This window comes from Phymastichus coffea, unplaced genomic scaffold, assembly GCF_024137745.1.
Source record: "Phymastichus coffea isolate CEN01 unplaced genomic scaffold, Cenicafe_Pcof_1.1 PCOF00001, whole genome shotgun sequence".
NCBI lineage: Eukaryota > Metazoa > Arthropoda > Insecta > Hymenoptera > Eulophidae > Phymastichus > Phymastichus coffea.
The window spans coordinates 15,336,404-15,338,369 of record NW_026706812.1 but is presented as its reverse complement, the minus strand read 5'-3'; the positions used below and the strand labels follow the sequence as shown (position 1 = coordinate 15,338,369).

Sequence of the window (1,966 nt, the reverse complement as noted above, 5' to 3'; positions counted from 1 at the left end):
TTATTTTTCATGGTTATCATCAAAGCATGTTTTACAGAAATATAGAGAACATGTGTTGCAAAATTTTGCGGTTCTGATCGGGCATTTTGCAGTGGAACAGTTTTTTTTTAGTTCTTTGTACGAAACTTCGTGCTTCTTTGATCTATGTTTCTTACCATTTTCAAGATATTGTCTGGCAACACTCATTGTAAAATCTTTAGATCCTACCTTTTTATCTTCTGATTTACAAGTGTTATACAGCACCAGTGCATTGACTATTGCAGATTGAATAAGCCTTATCAAAACTACCCATGTCCATTTTTTTGAACGTATGCATGGTAGAACATTGTTGCAATGATTATCGTGTAAATCAACACCACCCATAAATTTATTGTGAGTATGAAAGGCACATAGAAAATGTACATCAACTCTTGCTTTCTTCTCTGCGCTATATCTTTGTGATGGTAATTTTGGGCTAACACCTGCAATCGATGATGCTATTGACACTTGTTTCGAGTCCTTAATACTTATATAGTTTATTCCACTGTTCTGATCATGTTTTGCAATACATGTACCCCTTAAAGCTTTTTTATCAATCACATTTCTGGCTTCTTTGGGTACGCGATTGTCTCTTATTGTTCCCGTGCATCTTAGTCCTAGCTTTTGCAAATGTAAAATAAGATCAAAATTCGTAAAAAAATTGTCAAAATAAAGATGGAATCGAGGAATTTCTGTACTAGATAATTTCTTGGAAAATGGTACCAGTAAATTCATCACAACTCGAGAACCAAGAGAACATTTATTCAGAAGATTTGCATTTGTATCTTTACCGCAGTATAAATCAAAATCTAATAAAAATCCGTCAGATGTGCAGCATCCCCAAAACTTCAAACCACGCCGTATAGGTTTTCCTCGAATGAACTGTAACAAGGATGTTCTGGCGTATGATTTAGCCATCATTTCATCTATGGATAAGGCTGTTTGAAAATACCCAAATCTTTGAATATTTTTTCTAAACTTATTCATCAAAACTCTTACTCTCCATGCCTTATCGTTGGGATTTTTATCTGTTGGCTAAGAGCATTTCAAATGAGATTTGATTTGTTCAAATGTATTGCGTGTGATGGCTTGTTGAACTATATCGCAAGACAATAGAGGATCAGATGACCAATAATCTCTTTGAGATTTCCTTTCATTGAATGATGATAGAATAATTACACCTAAAAAAGTATTCAAATCTATTTTTGAAAGATCATAGCCATTTTCACGAGTCGCTTCGATGATGTAATTTTTCATGTTATCTGTGAAGAACATTTCAAATAACTCAACATAGCTAGATCTACAAATTTTTGCTTTTTCTGTATTACTCAGCATTCATTTTGTATATCATTGTTGTAAATTTTTTCCCCATCTACCCACTAATATACGTGTTCATTCTCCAATTTTGTTTGATCATCTCTATAGCATTTAGAAATTTTTCTATATGTGTATTGAGAAAGAAGATCTTCAATATTTCCATCAAGATTGCTGCTATGAAAATCCTCATTATCAGATTCCTCATCTGAGTCTCCGGAATCGTCTGGGTTTGGAAGGTCAATGAGTTCAGCACAATCATCATCAGAATCATTAGATTCGTATAGTTCATGTTGGTCAGCAAACGATTTTTTTCGTTTAGGCATTTTGTAACTTTTTATATAGGCATGAGATAGCGGAAAAAGAATTTACTCTAAGTTGTACAACAAAATGTAATAACTGAGATGTTAGCAGAGTATCAATTCAGACAATCAGGCCAATGGTGGTATTATTGCTTGCTAACAGTGTAATGAAAACTATAAAAATTATAAGCACGTCATATGATTTTACATAGGCAGGTCTATAAAAGTATCGAAAACTACTGATGACCGTATCTGATGATTCCGAAATTTCAAGAATTTTTTCCTGAGAATGTTTGCATCTAATCAAAAAAACGCTAGAGACATTTTTCAAT

The 1,966-nt window shown here is 33.2% G+C and overlaps 1 protein-coding gene across 1 annotated transcript; it reads right to left on the bottom strand.

Moving 5' to 3' along the window:
• Positions 1 to 1,658, bottom strand: LOC131666434 (piggyBac transposable element-derived protein 3-like). Its single transcript, XM_058939130.1, has 2 exons — positions 1,407 to 1,658; positions 1 to 1,053 (listed from the first exon to the last, which is right to left on the bottom strand). The coding sequence occupies exons 1-2, from the start codon at positions 1,656 to 1,658 to the stop codon at positions 1 to 3; spliced, it is 1,305 nt and encodes a 434-aa protein (XP_058795113.1).
• Positions 1,659 to 1,966: the final 308 nt, after the last annotated feature.

Excerpts from the sequence above, each read along its gene's own strand:
- LOC131666434 (XM_058939130.1), bottom strand. The coding sequence starts at position 1,658 with ATGCCTAAACGAAAAAAATCGTTTGCTGACCAACATGAACTATACGAA. Across the intron at positions 1,054-1,406 it reads CAAAATTGGAGAATGAACAC|CCAACAGATAAAAATCCCAA; the intron begins GTATATTAGTGG and ends AAATGCTCTTAG.